This window comes from Plecotus auritus (assembly GCF_963455305.1).
Source record: "Plecotus auritus genome assembly, chromosome: 11".
NCBI classification, from domain to species: Eukaryota; Metazoa; Chordata; class Mammalia; order Chiroptera; family Vespertilionidae; genus Plecotus; species Plecotus auritus.
This window is the reverse complement of record NC_137777.1, coordinates 873,727-898,659: the sequence shown is the minus strand read 5'-3', so window position 1 is coordinate 898,659 and position 24,933 is coordinate 873,727. Positions and strand designations below refer to the sequence as shown.

Sequence of the window (24,933 nt, the reverse complement as noted above, 5' to 3'; positions counted from 1 at the left end):
CCCTTTCCCCCCCAAGTCCAAGAGGGATTTTAGGGTTTGGTCTTGGGGCCAAAGCAGCCGGAAACCATGTCCCTAGAAGCGCGCTACCCCACGGACGGACGCCAGAGGGCGCGCTCCCCCTGAGACCCGCCTCCCTCGCGGGGAAATTCGCTGGGAACCAATCGAGGTAAATGCGAATCCAAAGGTGCCGCCCGCCGCCGCCAGGAGAGGGCACCCCTTCCCTCCCGGGGCAGCACCCGAGCCTGTGAGGTCGGTTGCCAGCCTGGGGGTGGGCGGGAGGGGGCGGTTGTTGATTGGACACTCCGGGGAGACTGAGTCACGGAAGGAATCACTGGTCAGTGTGGCCTCTGTCGTGGCTCGCTAATGACCCGAGAACCGCAACATAAAAGGACACTTGAGCGTTGGCTGGTGTGGCTCAGTGGATAGAGCCTCGGCCTGCGGACTGAAGGGTCCTGGGTTCCATTCGGGTCAAGGGCACAGGCCCGGGTTACGGGCTCAATCCCCAGTAGGGGGCGTGCAGGCGGCAGCTGATCCATGATTCCCAGCATTGATGTTTGTCTCTCCCCCGCCCTTCCTCTCTGAAATCAATAAAAAAATATGTTTTAAAAAATCTGAGGAATGAAGGGGTGCCGAGGGGACAGGAAAGGTGTGTCCAGGAGGTGGGAGTGAGGTGGGAGGGGACTGGGAAGGGGGGGCAGGAGAGTGCCCGTCCGGTAACTTAGCCAGGCCCTCTCCTCCCCAGGGCTGTGTTCTGACTGCGGCCCCAAGGTGCAGCCGCTCACACGCGGGCTGTGGTGTGCGGGTGGGCCCCGCCTTGTGCGTGGTGCGGCTCGCCCTGCGCTGGGGGAGGGGGGAGCCTCTGCTCTCTCAGGCAGCAGGAGGGTCTCTCACTCTCCAGACTGCTGTGAGCAGAGCCGGGCAGGGCTGAGCTGGGTCCTGCGGGCGGATGCTGGATGGGGCTGGGGCTGGGGCCGGGGCTGGCTCCGGGAAGGGGGGACAAGGAGCTGATTGGACAGCTGATGGGTCCCCAGGTGCTGCCGTGGACATTTAGGGTCATAGTGCAGAGGGCACTGGGGCACACCCCCTCTGCACTGCCCTGAGCCCGCCTGCCCCCCACCATCTCACACACATGCACACACATACACACACGCGCGCGCGCACACACACACATGCACACACACACAGGCACATGTGGCATTGGCCAGCCCAGAGGGGCCGCCCACACCCTCACTTCAGAGCCCTGTCTGCTGCCTCAGCTGCTTTCTCCCACTGGCTCCTGGATGGTCTGGCCTCTTTCCCACCCGCCTGCCGCCCCGGTCTGAACGCTGCCTCTCAGAGGAACTGTCAGCAGATCAGAGGCGCCAGCAGCCAGGGGCGGCTCCGCGTAAGTGATGCTGTGAGCAGGCAGGGCTTTCTCAAAGCCAAGGAGAGTTTCTGGAAGGGTGGAGGCCCGCCAGGGTGGGCAGCGGATTTGGGGGGAGCACGGGGGAATTGGGGGGACACCCGCCCGCTCCCCCTCACGCCTGCGGCACACCGAGGGCCCCTGGCGTGCATTCCCAGGACGGCGTGGACGCGAGGACACACTCAGAGTGCAAGGGAGCGCGCGGTTCGAGGGTTTCTATCCAGAGAAACGGACACGCTGGCTGCATCCAGTGGCCTCGGGGATTCTGTTCTGAGTCGTTCCTGCGGGACCCACGGGAGGAAAGGCTGTGAGGCTGTGGATGTGTGTGTGGGGCGGGGGGGGGGGGCACACAATACACAGTGACTCTGCCTGGACATCATAGACCCGGCGCCACCACAGCATGCAAAGGGAAGGCGAGATGAGATGGACTTGAATGCACTCAGGAGTTGGGTGAGGGCGATGGTGGTGGCTTCGGTGTTGCTACTCGGAGACCATTGTGTCTGTGGATGGGGATGACATAAGTGAGCAATTACGAGATACCTAAGTTCTAAAAATCCCTAACTTTTCTTCCTCCTGTGCCCCAGGATTCTCGGTGTGGGAGATGAAATACAGAAGCAGCACGTGACCTTATTGGAAATGGGGTCTTTGTGAGAGCAATTAAGGTAAGGATTGAGGCTGAGACCATCCTGGATTAGATTCTAAATCCAACGTGAGTGTCCTTATAAGAGAGAGAAAAGGACCCACAGGGCCTCAGAGAGAAGATGAAGGCAGGGGCTGGAGGGATGGGGCCACAAGCCAAGGAATGCCAGGAGCCCCCAAAACTTGAGGAGACGAGGAAGGATGGGCCCCTAGAGCCCGCAGAGGGATCTGGCCCTGCCGGCACCTTGATTTCAACTCCTGGCCTCCAGGACTGTGGGGACATACATTTCTGTTGTTTCCAGCCACTCGTTTGGGGTCATTTGTCACAGAAGCCTGGGGAAGCGCGTACAACCAGCATCGCTCTGGCTGGACCTCACTGTCTCGAGCCCATCACAGGGTGACTTGTCCTCATACCCGTGGTTCCTGCTCCTCCCCGGGGCCCATTCCCTTTCTCCACTGCAAAATCCTGCTCTCCTCCACCCTGGGGATGATAGATAGATGGATGGATGGATGAATGGATAGATGGATAGATAGATAGGTGGTAGATAGATGAATAGATAGGTAGATAGACAGGCAGATAACAGATAGATGGATAGATGAATAGATAGGTAGACAGGTAGATGATAGATAGATGATAGATAGATAGATAGATAATAGATGGATAGATAGATGGATAAATAGATAGATGATGGGTACATAGATGATGGATAGATAGATGAATAGATAGGTAGATAGATAGGCAGATGACAGATGGATAGACAGATAGATGGATAGATGAATAGATAGACAGGTAGATGATAGATATATATGATAGACTGATAGATAGATAATGGGTAGATAGATGATGGATAGATAGATGAATAGGTAGATAGATAGGCAGATGATAGATATAGATAGATGATAGATAGATAACAGGTAGATACATGATGAATAGATGGATGGATAGATAGATGATAGATGGATAGATAGGTAGATAGATGATGGATACATAGATGAATAGATAGGTGGATAGATAGGCAGATGATAGATAGATAGATAGATGATAGATAGATAGATAATGGGTAGATAAATGATGAATAGATGGATGGATAGATAGATGATAGATGGATAGATAGGTAGATAGATAGATGATTGATAGATAGATAGATAGATAGATAGGTAGGTAGATGACGGGTAGATAGATAATGAATAGATAGATGGATAGATAGATAGATGATGGGTAGATGATAGATAGGTAGATGACGGGTAGATAGATGATGAATAGGTAGGTGGATAGATAGATAGATAGATAGATAGATAGATAGATGATGGGTAGATAGATAGATGGATAGATAGATAGATAGATAGGCAGATGATGGGTAGATAGATGATGGATAGATAGGTAGATGACGGGTAGATAGATGATGAATAGATAGATGGATAGATAGATAGATAGGCAGATGATGGGTAGATAGATGATGGATAGATAGGTAGATGACGGGTAGATAGATGATGAATAGATAGATGGATAGATAGATAGATAGATAGATAGGCAGATGATGGGTAGATAGATAGATAGATGGATAGATAGATAGATAGGCAGATGATGGGTAGATAGATGATGAATAGATAGATGGATAGATAGGTAGATAGAGAGGCAGATGATGGGTAGATAGATGATGGATAGATGGGTGGATGGGTAGACAGACAGGGGAGGTAGATGACAGACGCCATAGAGCGCTATTGCCTGTGCAGCTGTGTTTTTCTACCAGCACACGCAGCAGCAGAAGAAAGCCTGCATGTGCGGGACCAGCTGTCGGCGTCTGCTGGGCCTTGTCCACTCCGTCCCGTGCTGCTGGCGCGCTTCCCCACTCCTTTGTGTCTCTGTGGCTCTCAGAAATGGAATGCGGAGGCACGGTAACCATGGTGATTCCTGTGCGCGCTGGGGACAGTCGCCGAGAACGACTTGATTGGATCGGCCGGTCGCCAGTCTCCTTCCCAGCCCTGTCCCCTCACACACACCAGCTCGCCCCTCGAGGCAACCCTGGGCCGAGACCCAGATCATGTCGCCCCACGAAGATGACTGCTTGTCTGTCTGTCCATCCTGGAGTCTGTCCACCTCATTGCCCGGCTGGGCAGGTGTGTTCCTCAGGCCCCCATGTGAGGGGCGAGGGCCCAGCGCCAGGACGGATGGAGCAGGACCCCGCATTCCCCTTCAGAACAGGGAGCTGTGGGAGGCGGGCAGCCGGGAGAAGGGTGGACAGGAAGTGCTGACCTGGGGCTCCCGCCCACAGAAGGGTCTCACTCCCGCCCCTCCCCCGGCACCGCCACCCTTTCTGGTCAGCACCCATCAGACAACCCTCCTCTCACTGACCCGTGGCTCACGACTTACCCAACTCCTTCGTTCCCTTTCTATTTTATTGCCTTCCTTCAAAATACCCCTGCCTGCCAGGGCCGGCCTGAGACCCTGGCTCCTGGGTCTCTGTCCATGGCCCGGACTGGTCTACTCCCAAAGAACAGCCTCCCCCTCCCCCTGCAGCCCTCCTGGGAGAGTGGGAGCGGGAGGATGAGGGGGGAGGGAGGCTGAAAGGTTGATGGTTCGATTCCTGCTGGGTTGCAGGCTCCATCCCCAGTAGGGGGTGTGCAGGAGACAGCCGATCAATGTTCCTCTCCCATTGATGTTCCTCTCTCTGTATCCCTCCCCCTTCCTCTCTCTCTCTATAAATCAATAAAAAAATGTAAAATTAGCTCGGCTGATGTGGCTCCGTGGTTGAGCGTGGACCTATGACCCAGGAGGTCCCAGTTCGATTCCTGGTCAGGGCACATACACACAGGGTTGCAGGTTCGCTCTCCAGCGTGCGGGGGTGCAGGAGACAGCTGAGCCATGACTCTCTCTCCTCATTGATGTTTCTCTCTCTCTCCCTCTCCCTTCCTCTCGGAAATCAATAAAAGTGTATTTTTAAAAAATTAAACAACACCAACACCGAGCGAGGAGGGTCAGGTGCCTTCCTTTGTGGTTATCGGGTCGCACGCCTTGGAAAGCTGAGACCCTGCTGACGGTGACATGAGGAAAAGATGGGCTGGGAAGCAGGGAGCCCCCCCCCCACCCGCCCTGCCTGCAGTGTGGTCTGTGAATGCCCCCCCCGCCCCCCGCACCCTCTGCCGATCGGTGCTAGCCCTGCGCTGTGCACCGGGGACTCAGAAACTCCGTTCTGCAGCCTCCCGCCCCCTCGGTACATGACTGCAGTTCTGCCAGGGAGACACGTCCAGGCGTCACCAACAAGAGAGCTATGGAGGGCAGGGGCAGCGCCCAGCCCGCCCGCCCCCCCCCCCCCCCGCAGAGTGAGAGCCCCCACTCTCAGGCGAACAGGGGACCCCATTCCTTCTACAAGTTTCCTCTCAGGACCCACTCCGCCGGGCTGGCTGACCCTGACGTCTCGGTCGATGCAGAATCCATCTTCGTTCCCAGGATGGTGTCCTGTCGAGGGGCCACCCCACAGCATGGAGGCCTGAGGCCGTGTGTGGGCCCTGCCAGGACCATCCTCGCCCATGACCATGCTGACGCCTTGCTCCTCAGGACCCCCCTCCACTCTGCCCACCCCTCTCCCTCTAGGCCAGGCGTGGGCAAACTTTTTGACTCGAGGGCCACAATGGGTTCTTAAACTGGACCGGAGGGCCAGAACAAAAGCATGGATGGAGTGTTTGTGTGAACTAATATAAATTCAAAGTAAAGGAGTGGAGGGGAGAGCAAGAGAACCCTCCGCTCTTTCGGCTCCGCGGGCCGGATAGAACAGCCGAATGGGCCGGATTCGGCCCACGGGCCATAGTTTGCCCATGGCTGCTCTAGGCCCAGGGGGTCTCTCCCCGGTTTGAGGGCGGCCCCTCCCTCCCTCCCTCCCTCAAGTGTGTTGTTGGTTGGTTGTTTTTATTCATTTCAGAGAGGAAGGGAGAGGGAGAGAGAAACATCCATGATGAGAGAGAATCACTGATCAGCTGCCTCCTGCACACCCCACACTGGATGGAGCCCGCAACCTGGGCCTGTGCCCTGACCGGGAATCGAACCCTGACCTCCTGGTTCCTAGGCCGACGCTCAGCCCCTGAGCCGCACCGGCCGGGCGGGACGTGATTGGAGGGGCTTCTCCAGAGACTCGCTCCCCCTGCCTTGGCGTCTGTGTCCAAGATGCCCTGGCACGGTGGGTAGAGGCCCCAGCGATCAAAGGCCCAGCCCACCCGTTGTCCGCCCTGTGAACCCCTCCCCCCGCCCCAGCCATCCTGCTTAGAGGGTCCTGCTGTGTGGGGGGTGGGGAGGCACGGAGGGAAAGCCGCCATGCAGGAAATGGAAGGCATCACTCACCACACCAGAAATGACAAATTCGACGTAAAGGAAGGGGAGGGATCCCGCTAAGACGCCACACAACGATAAACGGCCAGCGATGGACGTATCTGCGAAGACACGGAATGCGTGCCGCGGCAGTGAAATCGTGCCGAGGGGCCCTCTGGGGAGACCGAGCAAACGAGGCGCTGCTCCGGGTTCCAAAGGGGGAGCCGTCACACAGAGAAGCCTTCCGCCTTCCCCAACTCCATACCCACAGGCGTGCAACCCCCTAAAAACTCGGAGCGCGTTCTTCTGGAACGGGACCCGTGGACCCTCCGCTCCATCTGCAGGCCCGGCCCCTGTGGCTCAGTGGCTGAGATAAGAGCTCACGGTTCCAGTCGCTGGCGGGGCACAGGCCTGGGCTGCGGGCTGATCCCCGGTAGGGGGTGTGCAGGAGGCAGCCGATCCATGATTCTCTCTCACGCCCCGTCTCCCTTCCTCTCTGAAATCGATAAAGATACATGCTTCTGAGAAAGAAAACGTGGAGAGTCTTTTCTTACGGGAAGGGCAGAGGCGTTTCTTCTAAGATCTGAAACCCAGAAACCATGAGAACCATCGGACCCAACCCCGGGCCTACGGGACAGCGAGGGCACGGGGAATCGTTGGGAAACGCCCACCCCGGGCAGGACCGCGTTCCTGATACACAACACGGTCTGCGAATCCACCAGGAAAGACAGACCCCACGGAGGGAGGACCCCAGGGCGCCTCGGCTGCTCCGGAAGCAACACAGCGGCTGACCACACACCACACGGTCGCTGTCGCTCCTGCGTTTTTAAACAGCAATTCGACGAGAGTCTAGTGGGGTAGGCAAACTTTTTGACTCGAGGGCCACCATGGGTTCTTAAACTGGACCGGAGGGCCGGAACAAAAGCACGGATGGAGTGTTTGTGTGAACTAATATAAATTCAAAGTAAAGGAGCGGAGGGGAGAGCAAGAGAACCGGATAGAACAGCCGGATCCGGCCCGCGGGCCGTAGTTTGCCCACGGCTGGCTAGTGTTTGTCCACCAGCCGGGCAAACACTCCTAGAGTCGGATCACGTCCATTGCTGGTGAGAGCGGGGTGGCGGAGGGAGCGGGGGGCAGAAAGAGGGGGGACGGCGGGACTGGAACTTTACAGGGCCTCTTTCAAGGCATCTGTTCTCTTTTTCAACCCTCACCTGAGGACATTTTTCCACTGATTTTTAGAGAGAGTGGAAGAGCTCCACCTGTGGGCCCAGTGGTTGAGCATTGCCGGTTCGATTCCCGCTCAGGCCACATGCCCGGGTGGCGAGCTCCGTCCCCAGTAGGGGACGTGCAGGAGGCAGCCGACCCATGATTCTCTCTCATCCTTGATGTTTCTAACTCTTTCTCCCTCTCCCTTCCTCTCTGAGATCAATGAAAATGTATTTTTTTAAATATATTTTATTGATTTTTTACAGAGAGGAAGGGAGAGGGATAGAGAGTTAGAAACATCGATGAGAGAGAAACATCGATCCGCTGCCTCCTGCACACCTCCCACTGGGGATGTGCCCGCCACCAAGGTACATGCCCTTGACCGGAATTGAACCCGGGACCCCTCAGCCCCCAGGCCGACGCTCTATCCACTGAGCCACACCGGCCAGGGCAATGAAAATGTATTTTTGAACGCTGGGAGCGTTTCCCTTTTTCCTGTTGTAAATACTTCCCTGAAACGGTAAGCCCCGCGCACAGAGATAGACATCACGTTGCTCTGAACCGTCCCAGGGTGTGGCCGGTGGTGGTTTTCCCAGGACCGCGGGGCGCCCAGCACTCATCACAGCTGCCAGCGTCTCTCCTCACGGCCCGGGGCGAGCTGCCCTGGGTCACCGGCAGCGGCGCGTCCCCACGCCCAAAGCACCGGCCACACGCGGTGGGCCACACGCTTTCCTGAGGTTCGGGCAGAGCCCACTTCAAGCAGAGCCCAGGTGCCCCGGCTGAGTCCCTCGGCCATTGCCGCTGGCAGGAGGTGGACGCCAGTCTCCAGGGGCCGCGCTGTCTCCTCCGGCTCACTCCCCCAGGCCCCCTGCCCCTCTCCAGGGCTCATCGGCCGAGTGGGGGTGGGAGGTCAAGGCCGGCTCTTAGTGGAATCATTGTCCTTCCCACAGAGCTCAGGACCCCAAGGGACCAGGGCCTGCGGCAGCCACACAGGAATGAGGAGGAACTGGACGAAGTCCTGACCCCAGGGGCAGCCTGGAGTGGCCGCCCAGCGTCGCCCAGCGAACAAGGTGGGCCACACGGCCAGTGGGCGCCAGAGGCTGGGCTGGCCTCGACGCAGGGACGGGGCCACGGACCACGGCTGGAGCAGGGAGGGCCAGGCTACGCCACACCAGGGTCCTCCCCACCCCCTCCCACCCCAAACGCCCCAGTCCCTCTGTGCCACCCACAGGATCCCGTCCACGCGGCGCCCACTGCGGGGGGAGGGGGGCGGGCTGGAATCTCTGGTTCAGAGGCAGAGTCAGGTGTGTGAGTGTGTGCAGGCCTCCCACCTGCTCACAGGACCCAGGGCGTGAGCGTGTGAATAGGGGCGTGGATGCATGCGGGTGTCCCATGCTGCAGGCGTGTGTGCCACCGTATCTGTGTGTGCGGGCGTGAGTCTGCACATCTGTGCGCAGCTGCCGTCCACGTTGTGCACACGCATGCCAGGCCCACCTATGACCTTGTCCATCTGGGCTTTACCCTCCCCCACCGCCTTGCTCCCAACCTCACCAGGCCCAGCAGCCCAGCACCATGGCCCGCCCGCCCGCCCGGTGCCCGCCTGACTGGCGCTACCTGCTCTCCCTCCCTCGGCATCCCCCTCCCACCCTGCCGGGAGCCCCCCCGCCACCCCCCAGGCTCAGACCCAGGTCTCCAGACTCAGAAGTGACTTTATTTCTGTAGAAGAGGCTCACAGCTGGGCTGCTGGGCTGGGCCTGGCGTGGCCCAGCTTCCCCTCCGAGACCTGGAGGCCCCAGCCATCTGCCCTCACCCCCAGACCTCCTGCCACCCGACGGACGACGGACACGTGGCCTGGAGGTGACCGGCTGGCTGGGACTCAGAGCTGGTGGAGAGACAGGGAGGGGCAAGGGCCTCGGACGTGGAGCCAGGCCCAGCCGAGCCAGGCTGAGGAGGGGCAGCCAGGCCTAGGGAACAAGCTTAGAAGCCCTTGGGGAGGGGGGACCTCAGGGCCCAGCCCCAAGGAGGGTGGGCCCCAGGCTGAGCAGGAGCCCCCCTGCCAGGGCCCAGGGGCTGCCCCCCGGCCCCGGCACCCCGTTGCACAAATCCTTCTCACAGCAGTCCACGTCTACTTTCAGGATCCCCGAGTTAATGAAGCCCATCAGGTAGTCTGAGAAAAAGTGCCGCTTGACGAAGTCGCAGGAGGCAGCACACATCCTGTTCACCGAGTGGTCCTTCCTGCCTGGGGTGGGGGAGGGGGCCGAGGTGGCAGCCCTGCCTGGTCCTCTCTGCCCAGCAGACGGCTCTCACCCACCCACGCTGCCCCACGGCCTGGGAAGGGCCCGGAGGGACCAGGGCTGGACAGGCGCCGCTCGCTGTCCCGCCGCGGGCCAGGTGGCACCTCCTGTGCGCCCCCCCCCCGCCCACCCGCTGGGCCTGGCTTACTGCTGCTGGGGTCGGTGATGCGGACGCTGGCACACACTGTGTCCGAGGGCTGGCACTGCTTCGGGGTGCAGTGGCTGGAGTTGGTGGTCAGCGTGCAGTCCTGGCACCACAGGCCGTGAGCTGGGCAGGCCCGAGGAGGAGGAGGGGAATGATCAGAGGGATTGGGGCCTAGCGGCCAGCCCCCTGCACCCCCACCTGCCTGCTGCCATGCGGCTGTGGCACCCCCACACACACACACCGACCAACAGGGACAGGGCCAGACCAGCACCGGAGGGCAGGCCCTGGAGAAGCCGCCTGGCTTCCTGCCAGCGCATGGGGTGGGGTGGGGGGATCCCAGCCCTGGGGCTCCGGAGCCACCTCCCTGCCCCTCAGAGGTGCACCCACACCTGAGCTGCCCTCCTGCACCCCGCCCCCTCCCAGAGCTCGGTTGGTTCTAAGCTTCCAAGGACCAAACAGGACTTGATGGGCGTGTGGATGGGGCTCAGAGGGTGATGGGGTACCGGACCCCTGCCCTGAGCCAGGGCATCCCTGCCTGACCTGCCGGTGCGAGGCCCAGAGGAGGAGCGCGTGGCTGGAGGTGGAGCGGCCGAAGGAGAGCCAGGGGGCAAGGGCCGCGGGGTGAGGGTCTTGGGGTGAGGGCCAGGGAGCGAGGGTCGGGCTGGGGGCCCAGGAGGGGGGTGGGTTTGATGGGGGGCCCACCCTGGCTCTCCCGGAGACCTGGCCCACCGGGTGGGCTGCCCCAGACTCACTGGGCGCAGAGCACAGCAGGGCGGCCAGCAGCACCAGGCCGAGGCCCTTCATGGCCGGGGGCAGCATGCTCCGGGCGGGCCTCGCGAAGGCGTGGGGGCTGCGGGAGGGTCCTCTGGGGCGCGGGCCTGGCGGGGAGAAGCCCGGTCAGCAGACTCGGGCACCGGCCGGCCGGGCCCGAAGGACCCTCGCCTTTTCAGCCTCCAAACCGACCTCCAGCCACGGATCCAGGGCCGGGGTCGCTGGGAGCGCGCACAGCCCCACCCCCCGCCCATCCCCCAGGCGTCACCGCCACGGCATCCCCTCCGGCGAGACCAGGGCTGCCCGCCGGGCACGGGGACAGGCCGAGGTGCCCACCCGCGCCCAGCACCTGTGGGATGGAGGTGGTGTCCGGGCGCGTCCTCTCCTGGGCGGGGGGGCGGGGGCGGTCGGTGCGTCCGGAGAGGAAAGGGCAGGGCCAGGTGCGAGGCCGGGTACCTGCCGGCGGGGGGAGGAGCGCACGCCACGTCCCCACCCCCACCCCTGGGCTGGGGAGCCAGGAACCCCGCGCAGAGCCCCCTCCTGCCTCCGCCCCCGCGCGCGCTTGGGCGCTCACCGCGGATCGGAGCGTGGAGCGCAGGCCGCGGGTCGGGGGCGCACTCACATCCCCGGGGCGTCGGCGCTCCGAGGCTCCGGGCGGGCGGCGCGGGCGCGGGGAGCGGTGTCCTTCGGTCTCCCTGCGGACCGGAGCCCGGGCGCAGCCTCGTCTTTCGGGGGACGCAGCCGCAGACGCGGACCCCGCGCGAGGGGCGGGGCGGGGCGGAGCTGGGGCGGGGGCGCGCGGGACGGGGGCGGGGGCGGCGGGAGACGCGAGGCCGGGGAGCCGGGGGCTCCGGGGGCTCCGGGGTCCGAGCCTGGTCGCTGTCCGGGGCGTCCTGTGCCTGAGCCAGCGGCGCTGCCCGCCCTCCCACGCCCGCTCCCTCCGCCGCCTCCGCTCCCCGACTCCGGAGCGGGCGGGAGCCCTCCCCTCTCTGCTCGGCGGAGGTCCCCTCGGAATTTCTCGGAGGAACGTTTACTGCGAAAGGAAGCGAAACGCACAAAGACGCAGAGAGGGAGGAAGGGAGGGAGCGCAGGTGCGGGTGCAAGTCCCGTTCAGGGCGCACAGCCCTGGGCTCCTCCCCTCCCCAACCCAACCCAACCCGGTTCTGGTGGTTTGGAGCTGTTCCCTCTGAGCGCCCCTGTCGACACCCCCCCCCCCACAAGCAGCCCCCGGACTGCCCTCTCCACCACACACACACCCAGGGGCCAGTCCCCCCTCCCGAGCGGGACCTCCAGGCCCGCTGCCGCCGGCTGCCGGCTCAGCTTCGTCTCTCGCCCGCCTCCTCTGCACCTGGTCCCCGGGGCCTGAACAAACCGCAGCCGCGGAGCAAACGTGGGGGTCGCTCCTTGCATCCTGCCTCCATTTATCCTCGCGTTCTCCCCGCTGCTGGCCTAGCGCGCCCTGGGGCCCCGACAACACGATGAGAATCGCACATGAGACAGACGATGGTCGCTGATGTGTCGTCCTGAGATGCGCCAATCGCACCTACTGTGTGCTCCAAAGTGCCCGGCCCGGCTGGCTGGCGCGGCTCAGGGGTTGAGCACCCTATGAACCAGGAGGTCACGGTTTGTTTGTGATTTTTTTGTGTTTTTTTTTTACTTTTTAAAAAAATATTTCTTTATTGATTTCAGAGAGGAAGGGAGAGGGATAGAGAGGTAGAAACAGCCGAAACCGGTGTGGCTCAGTGGCTAGAGCGTCGGCCTGTGGCCTGAAAGGTCCCGGGTTCGATTCCGGTCAAGGGCATGTACCTTGGTTGCGGGCACATCCTCGGTGGGAGGTGTGCAGGAGGCAGCTGATCGATGTTTCTCTCTCATCGACGTTTCTAACTCTCTATCCCTCTCCCTTCCTCTCTGTAAAAAAATCAATAAAATATATTTAAAAAAAAAAAAAAAGAAGCATTAAAAAAAAAAAAGGGCATGTACCTTGGTTGCGGGCACATCCCCAGTGGGGGGTGTGCAAGAGGCAGCTGATCGATGTTTCTCTCTCATCGATGTTTCTGACTATCTATCTCTCTTCCTTCCTCTCTGTAAAAAAAAAAAAAAATCAATAAAATATATTTAAAAAAAAAAGAGAGAGAGAGATAGAAACATCAATAATGAGAGAGAATCATTGATTGGCTGCCTCCTGCACGCCCCCCACTGGGGATTGAGCCCACAACCCCCGCATGCGCCCTTGGCCAGAATCCAACCTGGGACCCTTCAGTCTGCAGGCCGACGCTCTATCCACTGAGCGACACCAGCCAGGGCAGGAGGAGGTCACGGTTTGATTCCCGCTCAGGGCACATGCCCCGGTTGTGGGCTCGATCCCATCAATGATTCCCTCTCATCATTGATGTTTCTCTCTCTCTCTCCCTCTCCCTTCCTCTCTGAAATCAATAAAAAAAAAAAAGTATTTTTTTAAAATGAACCCTTGATCTATATCTCAGCACAGCCTCACAGCATCCCTGCCCACGGGTATTGTCATCATCCCCATCTTACAGAGGAGGAAACCGAGGCAGCGAGAGGGCGTGCTCCCTGTCAAGGTCACACGGTGACACGGTGACCGGTGACGCCACGGATGTTGGCCTCCCGCTCTCCTGCTCCAGAGGAAGGAAGGCGAAGGCGGACATGGACAGCAACCCTGACTCAGGGGTTGGACAGAACTCAGACATGAGCTCTAAGTCAACAATCCACAAATACCCGAAGAAAATAAGCCTCCGGAATGATGAGTGGCATTGACATCCCGCAGCCGTTCTGAATGGACGGCCTCAGGTCTGGGCGGAGATAGCCGGCCTGTTGGACGGAGTTTGCGATCTGTGACAACTGACCCTGCTCCGGTGGGAACCACAGAACCTCCAGCGGTGAATACACTGCACCGAATTAAAAGTCAGCAAAGCCGAAACCGGTTTGGCTCAGTGGATAGAGCGTCGGCCTGCGGACTGAAGGGTCCCGGGTTCGATTCCGGCCAAGGGCATGTACCTTGGTTGTGGGCACATCCTCAGTGGGAGGTGTGCGGGAGGCAGCTGATCGATGTTTCTCTCTCATCGATGTTTCTAGCTCTCTATCCCTCTCCCTTCCTCTCTGTAAAAAATCAATAAAATATATTTTTTAAAAAAAAGAAAGAAAGAAAGAATGGGTCGTTTCTGCTAATGATCCAAGGGGTTTCTTTCCCAGGGATGAGAATGTTCTAAAAATACGGAGTGATGATGGTGGCACAAGTCTGTGAATACACTGAAAACCGCTGAATTGTATACTTTAAAAGGGTGAGTTTTATAGGATGTGGATTATATTTCAATAAAGCGGCTGTTGACATAAACTCAGCAAGTGTGTTAGGCAGCATGTTAGACGCAGGTGAAGAGGGAATTTGTGAACTGGAATGTAAATCGAAAGACACGATCAAGAATATAGCACAAGGGATAAGGAGGTGGGGAATAGAAAAGAAACGTTGGCCCTAGCGGGCTTGGCTCAGGGGATAGAGGTCGGCCTGAGGACGGAAGGGGCCTGGGTTCCATTCCAAAGTCAAGGGCACATGCTGGGGTTGTGGGCTCCATCCCCAGTAGGGGGCGTAAGGAGGCAGCCAATCAATGATGCTCTCTCATCACTGATGTTTCTATCTCTCCCTCTCCCTTCCTCTCTGAAATCAATACAAAAATATTTTTAACAAACGAAAGAAAAGAAATGTGAATACACAAGAAACAGTGTGCCGGGAGAGTAATATCAGCCCCAAAGGACAGAGAGTCAATATTTGAAGACATTGCCAAAACCGGTTTGGCTCAGTGGATAGAGCGTCGGCCTGCGGACTGAAGGGTCCCGGGTTCGATTCCGGTCAAGGGCATGTACATTAGTTGCGGGCACATCCCCAGTGGGAGGTGTGCAGGAGGCAGCTGATCGATGTTTCTCTCTCATCGATGTTTCTAGCTCTCTATCCCTCTTCCTTCCTCTCTGTAAAATATCAATAAAATATATTAAAAAAAAAATATTTGAAGACATTGCCAAAACCGGTGTGGCTCAGTGGATAGAGCGTCGGCCTGCGGACGGAAGGGTCCCGGGTTCGATTCCGGGCAAGGGCATGTACCTTGGTTGTGGGCACATCCCCAGTAGGGGGTGTGCAGGATACAGCTGATCCATGTTTCTCTCTCATCGATGTTTCTAACTCTCTATCCCTCTCCCTTCCTCTCTGTAAAAAATTAATAAAATATTAAAAAAAATAAACAGAATAAACAAACAGGCAAACAATCCACACCTAGGTATGACACCGACAAACTGCACACCAGCGGAGACGAAAGACCTTTATGGTTAACTTGCATATTACCCTTTTGTAGGGTAAGATATATACACTTTTTAAAAAATGTATTTTATTGATTTTTTACAGAGAGGAAGGGAGAGGGATAGAGAGTCAGAAACATCAATGAGAGAGAAACATCGATCAGCTGCCTCCTGCACACCCCCCACTGGGGATGTGCCCGCCACCATGGTACATGCCCTTGACCGGAATCGAACCCGGGACCCTTCAGTCCGCAGGCCGACGCTCTATCCACTGAGCCACACTGGCTAGGGCGTATACACTTTTAAATAAAGTCAATTTCTATTTTTTTTTTTTTAAAAAAAGAGCCCTAACAGGTTTGGCTCAGTAGATAGAGCATTGGCCTGCGGACTGAAGGGTCCCAGGTTCGATTCCGGTCAAGGGCATGTACCTTGGTTGTGGGCACATCCCCAGTAGGGATTGTGCAGGAGGCAGCTGATTGATGTTTCTCTCTCATCGATATTTCTAACTCTCTATCCCTCTCCCTCTCCCTTCCTCTCTGTAAAAAAAAATCAATAAAATATATTAAAAAAAACCAAAAAGATGAAAGAGCTTTAAATCAGCCAAAAGGGAGGGAGGTCAGCGTTGAAGGGCTGGCAGCCGGACGGGCGGCAGCGTTCGAACAGCAGCACGGAAAGCCCAGAGGCGGTGACATCAAGGCTGGGACGTGCTCGGAAGGCGGTAGCTGAGATCAGCGTTGCCGCCACTGCCGCCGGGCTGTGAGCCGAGCAGACTGCCTCCCGTGGTCGTGGTGGGCCTCACCCAATCAGTAGAAGGGCTGAATGGAACTGAGGACTGACTGCCCTGAGCAGGGGCGAGGGGCGGGGGGGATGCCGCCAGCAGGTGGCCTTTGAACTTGAGCTGAATCATTGGCTCTTCCTGACTCCCCTGGCCGCTGGCCACCGGGCCGCCGTGCAGATGCTGGACTGTCCAGCCTCCATCATTGCAGGAGCCAGGTCCTCCTGATCGCTGCTCACTGACCTTGAAGCCATTCCCAAGTTCTCTCTACTTTGTCCCAGACACTGCCAGCCATCCGTGCTGGTGTTTTAAGCCCCTACCTTCTGGGGTTATCTGTAATGCGGCAAAAGAGCATACAGGTGGGCGGGGCGTGACGGGGGCCTGGCGTGGGCATGACGGGGGTGGGGGGCAGTATGGGGGCAGGAGGGGCAGGAGCCCGGTGTCCAAAGCCATTTACTGCCTCAGGAGGTGGGGCCAGCCCCTGGGGAATGCAGCTCTGGGCCCCAGAGAGCGGAGACCTGGGCTCTCCCACGCCGGGCTTGGTTGCCAAGGAAACAGAGATTCCTATCCCGGTTTCCAAGCTACTCTGCCTCCCTCCCAACACACGTGGGTCAGCTTCACCCTATCAGGGCTGTGCAAACACGAGTGACAATCTGCCATGAGTAGCAAAAGGAAGGGCTGTCTTTCAGGGGCCAAGAGCCCGAAGCCCCTGTGTGGGCCTGGCCCCTCTGGCCCGGAGGGGTGACAGCTGGCCTGCCCTCCCTCTTCCCAGCCTGCCCCGCCCAGGTGCCCAGATCCTGGCGAGGGGCACCGGGATCTTGCCCTGACAGGTGCCACTCTGGCAAGTTGCCCGAAGCCTGGGGCGACTCTGTGCTCTGGGTCCAGGACCATGGGCCAGCGAGGCCCACAGCACAGCCTCTCCGCGGCGGTCAGGACCAGGGACAGTGTCAGAGGCCGCGGCTCTCCAGCCGTTGGCCAGGCATCTGGGGCTCAGAAGCCCAGAGAACAGGCCTCTGGCTCGGGCCCTGGCGGGGAAGGGCCGAGGCTGGGGTCCCCACCCGGTATTTGCGGGGATACCATCGGATTCCCCCACACCTCGGAGACTGGGGATGTGGCTGGCGGCCGTGTTACGAAGGACTGCTTTCCCAAAAGACGGACAGCGTGGCCTCACCGAGGGGCCAGCCGAGGGTCAGCAGGGACATCTGTCACCCACACAGCACGTTTCCTGCAGGGGCCCCGGGATAGTGAGGGGTGGGATGTGTGCTGGGCTGAATGGTGGCCCCCAAAAGATGTCCAAATCTTAACCCCAGACCTGGGACTGTGACCTTACTGAAAAAAGGGTTGCCGGCCGGCGTGGCTCAGTGGTTGAGCGTCGACCTATGAACCAGGAGGTCACAGGTTCGATTCCCGGTGGTCAGGGCACATGCCTGGGTTGCGGGCTCCATCCCCAGTGGGGGGCGTGCAGGAGGCAGCCGATCCATGGTTCTCTCTCATCCTGGATGTTTCTGTCTCTCTCTTCCTTCCTCTCTGAAATCAATAAAAATATATTTTAAAAGAAAGAAAAGAAGGGTCTTTGCAGATGGAATTACGTTCCGGACCCGGAGATGAAGTCCTGGGGTCCCCATAAAGGAAAGGAGAGGGTGCCACGTGCAGACCGAGGCGGGACCCTCCCCTCCCCGTCCCTCCTCTGGGTCACGCCCTTTTCCCCCCGACCCACGGACAGCACAGAAGCACCTTGCAAACCCGAGGGTGAGGTTTGGAGCAGAGCTGTGGGCGGCCACGGGTGGCCGTGCTGATGTGACCTCGGGAGGGGCTGGCGGGGTGAGGCAGAGGGAAGGGCACAGGAGGTGAGGTGGTCACTGAGGGACGTGGCCGGGACAGGTGGGGGTAACCTGCCACCGAGAGGGTGGCAGGGAGGCATGGACATAGAGGAGGGGGCGTGCAGGGGGCCTGGGCAGGAATCACCTGGGCGGGGCACCTCAGAGCAAAGATGGGCACTTCCCGCAGAAAGCACAGAACTTAGACTTTCACCAACTTCGTCACAATCATGCGACATGCGGAGGTGACAGGCCCCACTGGCAGGACACGGCGTCCTGGAGAGAACACCGCACGTTGGGGCCAAACATAATGACTGGGATACCGAAGGCCTTGGCCCCGGTTCCGTTCTGCCAGAGAAGCTGCTGCCCTCACGAGCCAACCCCAGAGACACCCTGGAAATGCACGGGCTTCTGCACCTCAGATTCGCGAGGGCAATAGATGCAGAGAAGGAGCAAGAAGGGGACGCAGGAGACAGTGAGGCAGAACAGCCCGACAGGGAGGGTGGGAGCTGGACGCGGGTCCCCGGGGCGGGAGCTGGAGGTCGGGGAGGCGTCACTCGAGAGAGTCTGTTTGCTCAGTGCCCGGTCTCTGCTCTGGTTCCAGTCTATCAGCTTCCTCCCACGCCCAGGTCCTTCAGGGCCCCCTGATTCCTGGCTGCCAAGAACTGGGGCGGCAGGTCTGCTTCCCTGGCCATGGTGGGGACGGGAGTGATGGGGGGAACCGGGAGGGGGAGTGGGGATTCCTAAACATCCCGGAAGCCTCCACCAGAGGGCTCTGCGCGCCCCTGCGCCCCGTGGTGTCTGGAGCCCTTGAATCTTGCAGCTGAGGTGGGAGCCCCCTCCCCAGAGCCGACACCCCCTGGGGCGGGGTCACCCAGAGGAGGCAGATGGGTGTGTGGGGGACCATCTGTGTTGACATTTACCCAAGGAGATGAAAACTGTGTCCACACAGAACCTGCACACCGATTGCACGGCAGTTTTGCCCCCCGAATCGTCAGAACGTGGAGCAGCCGCAATGGGTAAGTAAACGTCAGCAGGCGACGGGCACATGAACTCGGTCCATCCAGGCGGTGGCCTGTGACCCGGCGCTCAAGGGCTCCGAGCTATCAATCCCGGGACGTGGAGAGACTCACTGCTCCCGAGGGAAGGCGCCCGTCTGGGAAGGGAACACAGTACATGAGTCCAGCCGGCGTGGCAGACGCCAACGGCAGCGCTGTGCACACCGTGACAGGACCAGCAGTCGCGCGGGGAAGGGGGTGCAGCGGGGCGAGGGTGGGGAGGAGGAGTAGGGGAGCGCAGAGGGTTTGGGGGGCTGTGAGAACCCTCTGCATGCTACTGTAATGGTGGACTCACATCCTTAGACATGTGTCCAAACTCACAGAACTTCCTGCCCGCCCCCGCCCCCCGCCGCCCGCCAGAGGCCTCCGCTGCCCCTTGGTGCGCTCCCTGCGTCCCCTCCAGCACCAGCACCAGCACCCCTGTTTCTATCTTGCTGACCTGCGGGCCTGGGTGGGGCCCCCTGAGGCTGCTTTCTCTCCCGCACCTGCCTGTTCCACTGGGGTCAGACCCAGCGGCCAGTGGGACACACACCTGCAGGTCAGGCCGCCCTCCCCTCCGGGGCCTCCCGCTGCTTGGAGAGAGGGCTCAGCAGTCCTCCCCAACTCTGTGGGGCCCACACGCTGAAGGTCAGGGCACGAGGCACCGGAGGACCAGGCACCTGGGCTGCGCTGAAGAAAGAGGCGATCGTGGCCTCCATGTCAGCAGAAGGGTGTGTCCAGCTCAGGGGACAGCACCTGTGGGACCGCAGGTGGAGGCGGGTCTGAGCCTTCCCGGCCGGGGCTGCAGCCCTGGACCCAGGCAAGACTCCAGCCCCTGGGTTGGGATTTGGAAGGTGCTGCCCAGCGGCTGGCTCTCAGGCGGCCACCAGTGCTGCCTGTCCCACAGCTGAGGACAGGCCGGTGGGGCCGGGAGCCCCTGAGGAGGGTGGGCCCCTGCTGACAGGAGGCGGGGCCTGGGGCAGCCAGGAGGCGGGGCCTGGGGCAGCCCGGAGGCGGGGCCTGGGGCAGCCCGGAGGCGGGGCCTGGGGCAGCCAGGAGGCGGGGCCTGGGGCAGTCAGGAGGCGGGGCCTGGGGCAGTCAAGAGGCGGGGCCTGGGGCAGCCAGGAGGCGGGGCCTGGGGCAGCCAGGAGGCGGGGCCTGGGGCAGCCAGGAGGCGGGGCCTGGGGCAGCCAGGAGGCGGGGCCTGGGGCAGCCAGGAGGCGGGGCCTGGGGCAGCCAGGAGGCGGGGCCTGGGGCAGCCAGGAGGCGGGGCCTGGAGCAGCCAGGAGGCGGGGCCTGGGGCAGCCAGGAGGCGGGGCCTGGGGCAGCCAGGAGGCGGGGCCTGGGGCAGCCAGGAGGCGGGGCCTGGGGCAGCCAGGAGGCGGGGCCTGGGGCAGTCAGGAGGCGGGGCCTGGGGCAGCCAGGAGGCGGGGCCTGGGGCAGCCAGGAGGCGGGGCCTGGGGCAGCCAGGAGGCGGGGCCTGGGGCAGCCAGATGGCCCAAGCTCCGCACAGATGCAAAGCGGGGGAGGCAGGGCTACTTCCTCCCTTTTCACACACAGGACAGTGTGTGCTCTCTGCCCGCTTCTTCCACGGAATATTTTTCTGGCTCAGGACACGAGCTGCTTCCTTCCTCTCCATGGTGCACAGATCCCTGCAGTTATTCTGAAGTTTTTGTGTTGTTTTTTGCTAATCTTCACCCGAGATATTTTCCCCATTGATTTTTAGAGAGAGTGGAGGAGGGGAGGGAGAGAGAGAGAGAAACTTCGATGTGAGAGAGACACATTGACTTGCTGCCGCCCACAGGCACCCTAATCAGGGCCAGGGATTGAACCTGCAACCCAGGTAGTGCTTTTTTTTTTTTTTTTTTTTTTTTATTGATTTTTTTACAGAGAGGAAGAGAGAAGGATAGAGAGTCAGAAACATCGATCAGCTGCCTCCTGCACACCTCCCACTGGGGATGTGCCCGCAACCAAGGTACGTGCCCTTGACCGGAATCGAACCTGGGACCTTTCAGTCTGCAGGCCGATGCTCTATCCACTGAGCCAAACCGGTCAGGGCCCCAGGTAGTACTCTTTTTTTTTTTTTTTTTTTTTAAATATATATTTTATTGATATTTCACAGAGAGGAAGGGAGAGAGATAGAGAGCTAGAAACATCGATGAGAGAGAAACATCGATCAGCTGCCTCCTGCACACCTCCCACTGAGGATGTGCCCGCAACCAAGGTACATGCCCTTGACCGGAATCGAACCTGGGACCTTTCAGTCTGCAGGCCGACGCTCTATCCACTGAGCCAAACCGGTTTTGGCCCCAGGTAGTACTCTTGACCTGGAAGCTATGACCCTTTCATGCACAGGCTGACGCTCCAACCAGTGAACCACACCAGCCATGGCTATTCTGAGGTTTTTTACGGTCAGTTGAGGGAGCTGAGTTCCACTTCGTTAAAGTAAAGGACATGCATGGCCCGGCTGGCAGGCGGCGCTGCAGGGCTGAGGCGTGGGGCAGCGCGTTAGGCTGGGCAGAGCCGCACAGATGCTTGGGGCTCCCCAAGGCCAACCACACTGACTTCCCTTCCCTGGGTCCCTGAAGTCCGGGAGGGAAACTGTCCAATTGTTTGAGGCTGGAGCTGGGGGGGCGGGGGGGGCAGGAGCCTCCAGGAAGCCCCTCAGCAATGCTCTTTATCACACTTCCCACGGGTCCCGGGCCCCAGCAGGACAGAGTGCAGATACGCGGCTTGCACAGACCCGCACAGACCACGGCCTGCAGACCACGGCCTGCGCAGACCACGGCCGCAGCATGAAGGCACTCGCGGCCGTCCTGCTCGCCCTGCTGCTGTGCAAGCAGCCAGGTACTCAGCAAGAGGGCCGGTGCTGCAGCCAGGGGGTGCCACACAGTCCCCGCCCAGGGGGACCCGCAGCCTGGGGACAAGACGCAGCTTGGGAAGGAGGGCATGAGGCCAGAGTAGGAGGCCGGAGGGAGGTGGAGGGGGCTGCCCTGGGCCCCCACAGTCTCCAAACCTCCCCAGCCCCAGCCCCAGCCAGTCCTGGGGGCACGGGCTCCCCTCCCCTAAGCCCCAGACTCCACCTCTCTGAAACACAAGCGTTGGGGTTTCCCCTCCAGCCTCAGTTTCCCCCTCAGTACAATGGGCAGGTGGGCAGGCCATCCTGGGGGGGGGGGGCTGCTGTCCAGAGCCGGCCACAGCAGCTGGTGCTGTGAGGACAGTGCCCAGTCACACTCAGGGAGGTGAGCAGCCTGGGAGACGGGGCGGGTGCGCACAGGGCCGTCCCTCCCACCCCCAGCGCGCCCTCTGCACCGAGGAGCGGAGGCTCATGGGGTCCCCGTGGCCAGGGAGAGGACAGACACAGGACGGGGCGGAGGAGGACGAGGACCTGGGGCCGGAGAGCTATGACGATGACTACGAGGAGGAAGAGGATGACGAGGGGCCTGGTGTGGTGGCTGGCAGCGGGGACAGAGGTACCGTCCACTGACCCCCGGCCGCAAGCACGCGCTCCTCACGCTCAGCCCTTCCTGTGGGCACTGGAGTCCAGGCCAGGTGTGGGCTGGAGTGATGGACAGACAGGCCCCACGGGGACCTACCTCCCAGCCAGGGGGTGCAGGGAAGGAGGGAGCCTGACACTCAGCGCACCCTCATCAGCACCCTGACCGGGACCCTTGACTGCCCCCCAGAGTAGGAGCCCAGCAGAGCCACTAGGGGGAGGGGCAATGGTGCGAGGGGGGTGGGGTGGGGGGTGGGGGGGAGGGTTTGAGCAGGGGTTCACCAAGCAGAGGGGTGCAGTGGGCCCAGGATGGAGAGGCCAGGGACACACAGACCCCGGTTGAGTCCCATCAGAAAAACAGCAGCAGCCCTGGCCGGTGTTGCTCAGTGGATAGAGCGTCGGCCTCTGGACCGAAGGGTCCCGGGTTCGATTCCGGTCCAGGGCACCTGCCTCCGTTGCAGGCTCCTCCCTGGCCCAGGCCCTGGGAGGGGCTCATGCAGGAGGCAACCAATCGATGTGTTTCTCTCACATAGTGTTTCTCTCTCTGTCTCCCTCTCCCTCCCACTCTCCCTGACCATCAGTGGGAAAATATCCTCAGGGGAGGATGGGCAACAACAAAAACCCAGGGGCAGCCTGGCCCGGCGGGAGGGCAAGGTGGGGGGCCCGGGCCGGCTTGGGTGGGCTCCTGCAGGAAGGAGGGAGCCCGAGGGGCTTAGAGCAGAGCGCGGAGCACAGAGGAGACTCACCCAAGCCCTCACCAGATGGCTGGGCCACCTCCTCTGTCCCACCCACGGGGATAAAGCCGAGGGCATCGCCAGCATTCAGCCTGCGTGGCCTGGGACTCCCAGCACTGCTGCCCTTCCCCCCCCCCAGATGTCTGCCCCCCCACACCCTCCCCGAATTCCCCGCAGCTCTAACACCCCAGGCCTCAGCCAGGGTGGGCTCTGAGGGCCAGCCATCAGGAGGAGGAGGGGCTGGCTCTGCCTGGGACCAGCTGGGGGGCCCGGAGGGCAGAGGCTGCGGGAGAGCTGGGGGGGGTGGGGGCGGTGCCCAAGGCTGAGCCCCTGTCCCCAGGGCTGCGGTGCTACACCTGCTCGTCCCTGCACGAGGGGGAGACCTGCCAGCAGACCCTCCGCTGCCCCCTCAGCCAGCGCTTCTGCAAGTCCATCATTTCGCGGTGGGACATTGGTGAGTGGCCACGAACACCCCAAGGCACGCGGCCCTCCGAGGGCCTCCTCCCTGACCCCCCTCCAGCGTCATTCCCCCTTTCTCTGCCCCGCCCCCCCAGAATCGGCGCCTCTGACCACCTACTCAGGCTGGTGCACAGACGCCTGCAAGCCGGTGGCCAGGACGGTCGAGGGGACGGAGATGACCATGATCTGCTGCCAGACCGTCCTGTGCAACTCCCCGCCCTGGCAGGACAGCGGGGCGAGCGGCCCCCAGGGCAGCCCCCCAACCGTGGCCGCCGCCCTCCTGCTCAGCCTGCTCCTCGGCGGCCGCGGGGCCGTGGGGTCCTGAGCGGAGCGGGCCCTCCCCCGGCCCGGCCAGAACCCTGCCCAGTATCGTCCGCTCCTGCCCCAGTTTTGGAGAATAAACTTGGAGGCCAGCACTGGCTCCTCCCAGCCCACCTACATTGCCTCAGTTTCCCCGTCTGCCCTCCTCTCCCTCTGCCTGTGCGTGGAGGGCTGAGCAGGCCTCAGCTGCTGGCTATGGGCCTGGGAAGTCCACCCCTCCCCCCAGCTACCTGCCTCCGTCCACTTATCTGCCTCCCATGGGGGGGGGCGGGGGCTGCAAAGACGGGGGCAGGGGGTGGCCAAGAATAATGACAGGGCTGGAGAGGAGAAAAGGGGAGGCAGGGGTGAGCCAAGACAGGACTTCTCCCACCCCCTCAGCCCGGTGGGTGCCGGAGTGGGAGGAGGTGGGAGGAGCTGGCGGAGGGGCTGGAGCAGGCCTGTGGGCTCCTGAGCAGGGGAGCGGGCAGTGGGAGGGCATGGGGAGGAGCGCCCAGCCTGCCTGGGCCAAGGGTGGCCCTGTCCCTGTCCCTCTGGGCTCCCAGTGTCTGCTCTGGCTGTGCTGAGCTGTGTGCTGGCTGCTGCATGCTTGGATTTCTTTAAAAAAAAAAATTTAAGTTGATTTCAGAGAGGAAGGGAGTGGGAAAGAGAGAGAAACAGCAATGGTGAGAGAGAATCATTGATCGGCTGCCTCCTGTACGCCCCCCACTGGGGATCGAGCCTGCAACCCGGGCATGTGACCCGACCGGGAATTGAACCGTGACCTCCCGGTTCATAGGCGGACACTCAACCCCTGAGCCACGCCGGCCGGGTGTGCTTGGCCTTCTTGACCGCACCAAACTCTGCTTTCACCAGCCCTGAGTTGTGGGGGGCGGAGGCCTGACCTGGGCCTCAGTTTCCCCATCAGAGCAGTTATGGAACAAGCGTAGAGGGCCCCTAAGTCCCCCACCAGCGCCACATCCCTGGGCTGTGGGCTGGGAAGTCCAGAGTCCTCACGCCACCTCGCTGGAAGGTGGCAGGCCCCTTCCCCTCCGCCCTCCTGCCGGCAGGAATGAGGGCTGGCGCTCAGCATGCCCCTTGTGCCACGAGGCGGCTCTGACACTGACGGGGCAGCGTGGAGGAAGGGCCGGGATCGCGGGTGACCTGGAGCGGGTATACCGGCCCGGGGTTGGAGAGAAACTTCTGGGTGCGGAAGCCAGTTGTCTTCGGTTTCTCTGTCCCTTGCATGTTTACACGCG

At 60.8% G+C, this 24,933-nt stretch overlaps 2 protein-coding genes across 4 annotated transcripts; one reads left to right on the top strand and one right to left on the bottom strand.

Moving 5' to 3' along the window:
* Positions 1-9,238: 9,238 nt before the first annotated feature.
* LY6H (lymphocyte antigen 6 family member H) lies at positions 9,239-11,940 on the bottom strand. 2 transcript variants are annotated; one of them, XM_080646670.1, is made up of 5 exons: positions 11,332-11,513; positions 11,107-11,213; positions 10,739-10,864; positions 9,990-10,109; positions 9,239-9,786 (listed from the first exon to the last, which is right to left on the bottom strand). In XM_080646670.1, the coding sequence occupies exons 3-5, from the start codon at positions 10,803-10,805 to the stop codon at positions 9,551-9,553; spliced, it is 423 nt and encodes a 140-aa protein (XP_080502796.1). In that variant the 5' UTR covers positions 10,806-10,864; positions 11,107-11,213; positions 11,332-11,513; the 3' UTR covers positions 9,239-9,550. The 2 variants fall into 2 exon arrangements, with proteins under 2 accessions (XP_080502796.1, XP_080502795.1); XM_080646669.1 differs by lacking the exon at positions 11,107-11,213 and having other exon boundaries at positions 11,332-11,940.
* Positions 11,941-18,130: 6,190 nt separating this feature from the next.
* GPIHBP1 (glycosylphosphatidylinositol anchored high density lipoprotein binding protein 1) lies at positions 18,131-24,296 on the top strand. Of its 2 annotated transcripts, none has more exons than XM_080646374.1 (7): positions 18,131-18,153; positions 18,256-18,328; positions 18,604-18,670; positions 21,401-21,535; positions 22,036-22,161; positions 23,259-23,372; positions 23,473-24,296. In XM_080646374.1, exons 3-7 carry the CDS (start codon positions 18,667-18,669, stop codon positions 23,700-23,702), a joined length of 609 nt encoding a protein of 202 aa, XP_080502500.1. In that variant the 5' UTR covers positions 18,131-18,153; positions 18,256-18,328; positions 18,604-18,666; the 3' UTR covers positions 23,703-24,296. The 2 variants fall into 2 exon arrangements, with proteins under 2 accessions (XP_080502500.1, XP_080502499.1); XM_080646373.1 differs by having other exon boundaries at positions 21,398-21,535.
* Positions 24,297-24,933: the final 637 nt, after the last annotated feature.

Coding starts and splice junctions, on each gene's coding strand:
- LY6H (XM_080646669.1), bottom strand. CDS start 10,805: ATGCTGCCCCCGGCCATGAAGGGCCTCGGCCTGGTGCTGCTGGCCGCC. Junction 10,110..10,738: donor CCTGCTGTGCTCTGCGCCCA/GTGAGTCTGGGG, acceptor GGGCCTGCCCAG/CTCACGGCCTGTGGTGCCAG. Junction 9,787..9,989: donor CATCACCGACCCCAGCAGCA/GTAAGCCAGGCC, acceptor CCCCCACCCCAG/GCAGGAAGGACCACTCGGTG.
- GPIHBP1 (XM_080646373.1), top strand. Junction 21,536..22,035: donor GCTGCTGTGCAAGCAGCCAG/GTACTCAGCAAG, acceptor CCCCGTGGCCAG/GGAGAGGACAGACACAGGAC. Junction 23,373..23,472: donor CATTTCGCGGTGGGACATTG/GTGAGTGGCCAC, acceptor CCGCCCCCCCAG/AATCGGCGCCTCTGACCACC.